This window comes from Sinocyclocheilus anshuiensis, unplaced genomic scaffold, assembly GCF_001515605.1.
Source record: "Sinocyclocheilus anshuiensis isolate Anshui unplaced genomic scaffold, SAMN03320099.WGS_v1.1 scaffold1764, whole genome shotgun sequence".
Lineage (NCBI taxonomy): Eukaryota > Metazoa > Chordata > Actinopteri > Cypriniformes > Cyprinidae > Sinocyclocheilus > Sinocyclocheilus anshuiensis.
This window is the reverse complement of record NW_015557159.1, coordinates 90,484-94,164: the sequence shown is the minus strand read 5'-3', so window position 1 is coordinate 94,164 and position 3,681 is coordinate 90,484. Positions and strand designations below refer to the sequence as shown.

The window sequence follows — 3,681 nt, the reverse complement described above, 5'->3', positions numbered from 1 at the left end:
AGCAGGAAATCATCATCACGTGCTTTCAGATGGAGCAGCATTTACTACACAGAGCCGTAATTCACTGAGAAGTTACGAAAAAATAAAAAATCGCAGACGATTTTATTGCGCGATTCTGAAATCGAAGAAATCGTTCGCGATAATGACAGCTGTTTGCATAGCTTCTCATAGCTTCTCATAACTACGGCTCTGTGAAGTAACTGCTGCTCCATCTGAAAGCATGTGAAAATACCACATTTAATAACATATTTTTACTCCAAACTCACTTCATAACGTCAGTCGAGTGTTTGAAATAAATCTTTCTGTGAGATGATGTGGCTTCTTACACAGAATAAGGCACGCAACATATTTCATAGTATTTAAGCAGCGATAAAGGCATTGCATTATAAATATACTTTATTTTAATGAAAATTATAATAATAAGAACTCAGATAAACCGTATATTGCCGTAGTCGTGTGTTTATTAGTCACGTTGAATCAATGAAAGCAGTTGAATCTTCTGTTTGTCTGCCCTCTGGCCTTTGGATGGAGATTTACTGCTGATCACAGAACCGTGCTTCACTGAAAGATACGCATGACAATCGCAGCTTCTGTCGAATCGCGATCTCGATTCCATTTCGATTTATCGTACAGCCCTACAACACAGTCAAGAATAACTTAAAGAAGTTGCCAACATTTACTAAACTGTGGACAAGCTTTGACTCTTGCTGCTGATTTGAATGGCGAAGCTTCCCGTTTTAAGTGTCAGTTGATGGCCTTTCATTTTTAACCAGAAATGTGCACGCTGCTTTTCTGATGTTGTTCACTGAAGTTTTCTGTCTTTTTACCAAATGTGAGACACGTGAAGAAAAAATAAACGGTCAGTTGTGGGACTGTATTCTGTCATAAATCGCATACCATTCATTCCCTAACTTTCTACCGTCTGTTACTGGAAATGACATTACTGGCTGATATGTCCTGATCTCAATAAAGTTTACACACGCTGCTGGTCTGTGAACTGGATCTCGCTCGGGACGCGTGCCGTCTGTGGAGGTTTGGCCAGGACCGGTCCCAGTATTAAATCACTGAGGCTGCTCAGACATGTATTTTTTATCCCGTCCATTGCTATGGTTATCACTGTGTCAATCACTGCTATTTCAAGAGTGAATCCAGCATATATATACGAATGTCCTTTCCAAAACTTTGCAGCGTGTATGTGTCCGAAAAACAACAGTCTTATGCAAACTCTGAATGGATTACAGCCTAGAAAGTGCGCAAAGCGCGCTCCCTTTATTATCACTAAAATCACTCATCTTAGTTCATCACGATCTCACAAAGTTACTTAATTATCAATGAAGCTCTCTAAACTGCACAATGAATCTCTCACGTCTGCACTTAGTTATTTCTGAGATAAAAACTCTGACAAACTAAACCGTTTCTGACTGGCCACTGCGTTCAAGAAACAAACAGATTATCAGTGTTGAAAACAGTTGTGCTGCTTCATATTTTTGTAGAAACCGTGATAAATATTTGTTCAGGATTCTTTGATGAATAAATAGTTCAAAAGAACAGCATTTATTTGAAATAGAAATCTTTTGTAACATGCCATTAATGTCACTTTTTATAAATGTAATGCATCCTTGCATTAAATCATTTCTTTCTTTTCAAAAAAATCTTACTGACCCCAAACTGTTGAACAGTAGTGTTTATCAGTGCCCTAAAGCCTCTGTATTGGGATGTTTGTACCAGAATCATGACAAAATTGAGCTTAATACCATCAACAACCATCAATCCTTAAGTCCAATATCTATACACACACACAAATATTACAACTATAAGACAAACACTCACTTGCTGAATATAGTTCTTCCACAGAAGCAATCCAAACTGCTGCCACACGGCCATTTTCAGATTCACAGAGATTCACAACCTGGACGAAAACAAAGTGAATGTCAGGTCACGGCACGAGTCTTTAGAGAAGTACGAGACAAACTTATCAGAGCTACTCCAGGAATTTCACATCGATTCTGAGTTTATAAACAAGAGCGTTTCGCAACTCTATCCTGAGACGACTCGTGTTTCCCATAAGAAACAAGAAGTTCAAACAATTATTTCACTTGTGATTGCCCAATGTGATCAGACTACTGAAATTTACCTTGTTTAAGGGATTTTTCACCCCAAAATTTACAATTCTGTCATCATTTACTGACCCTCAAGTTGTTCCAGACCTATAAGAGTTTCTTTCTTCCGTTGAACACAAAAGAAGATATGTTGAAGAATATTGGGAATGAAACAGTTGACGGTAGCCATTGCCTCCCATAGTAGGGAAAAAAATACTATGAAAGTCAATGGCTACCGTCAACTTTTGGGTTACCAACATTCTTCAAAATATCTTATTTTGTGTTCAACAGGAGAAAGAAACTCATACAGGTTCTGAACAACTTGAGGGGGCGAGTAAATGATGGCAGAATTGTAATTTCTCGGCGAAAAAGCCCTTTAAGCTAGTTATCTAAATGAGTATGATGACAATTTCATTTCCAACACTTAAACAATGCCAAAAGGGCCAATTTAACCACCATTAAAGGTGAACAAGTCATCTCTCATCCCAATCTTCAGATTTAAATATTAGTAGTCTATTAATATAGGCTATTATTATGAATTATGAGCCTTCCTCGTATAATGATCACAAAATAACACATCTTAGGTGTCCCAGTTCACCTTCTTTGACCCTAAATAAACTACTTTTTGAATTTGAATGCGTCGCAGGTGTGTGATTTGTGATATTTCGCAACCTGTCATCTTTGCAACACATGTCAATAAATGCATGTCATTATTAAACATCCCGCAGGGTTAATATTTCTGACGTGCAGTGACATTATATCGGTGGCACAGCTTTGGAGTCTGTTTGTCTGTGTCGTGAATTCATGCGGTTATAGCATTGTCTGCTTTTATTTATGTCGTGTTTGTGTCTGCATTCGCTTTCTTTGAACTTAAAGCGCTGTTTTCTATCAAATGTGCATAACGTTGTTTTTCTCTCTGTCTTATGGACCCGTTTCCTTTAGCTTGAACATTACAATGATCTTGTGACTGCATCAAGAAATTGTTTATTAACCCAGTTCCGATAGCAAAACACAATAGAAAGCATGCACGCGAACACACAGCTCACCTTCCACTCGTCTTTCTGTCCCGCACTGGGCTCCAACAGCGTCTCTTTCAGTCGGAAAGCATTGAATAAACGCTCGCGATTAGCTCGAATCCCGCCACGGATGAGCTCCGTCGGGAAATATCACTTATTAGGGCGATAATAACGATGAATATGATGATGATGACATTGCAGCTCAGCGGCCGTGCGGTCACGTGACCTGCTCCAGCTGGGCGGCTGCTTGCGGTCACGTGACCAACGCGTTTGTTTGTTTGGCGCGACAGACGTCAGTGCGTCACCTGCGCGTGACGCTTAACAGAAAAACACCTCACATTAAAAAAACAAAACAAACAAAAACACCTCACATTAAATTATCTAAGAAAAAAAAAACTGTAAAAACATTTCTGTTTGACATTATTTTCGTATTTTTAATGACTTGCAATTCTCAAAACTATTTCCATTTTTTTATCGAGTTTGTATTTATCATTGTTTTTAACAGTTATTATCTGTTACTGTCTGTATATTGTTTGGCTGCATTGTTGTAATGTTGTGAAGCATTA

At 38.4% G+C, this 3,681-nt stretch overlaps 1 protein-coding gene across 1 annotated transcript in view; it reads right to left on the bottom strand.

Moving 5' to 3' along the window:
• Positions 1-3,330, bottom strand: part of LOC107678264 (ATP-binding cassette sub-family A member 3-like) — a 62,649-nt gene extending 59,319 nt beyond the window's left edge. The window contains exons 1-2 of the mRNA XM_016473472.1: positions 3,146-3,330; positions 1,831-1,909 (exon numbers count right to left, since the gene is read on the bottom strand). Coding sequence (XP_016328958.1) covers positions 1,831-1,884 — 54 coding nt within the window. The 5' untranslated portion in view covers positions 1,885-1,909; positions 3,146-3,330. The remainder of the gene's footprint in view (positions 1-1,830; positions 1,910-3,145) is intronic.
• Positions 3,331-3,681: the final 351 nt, after the last annotated feature.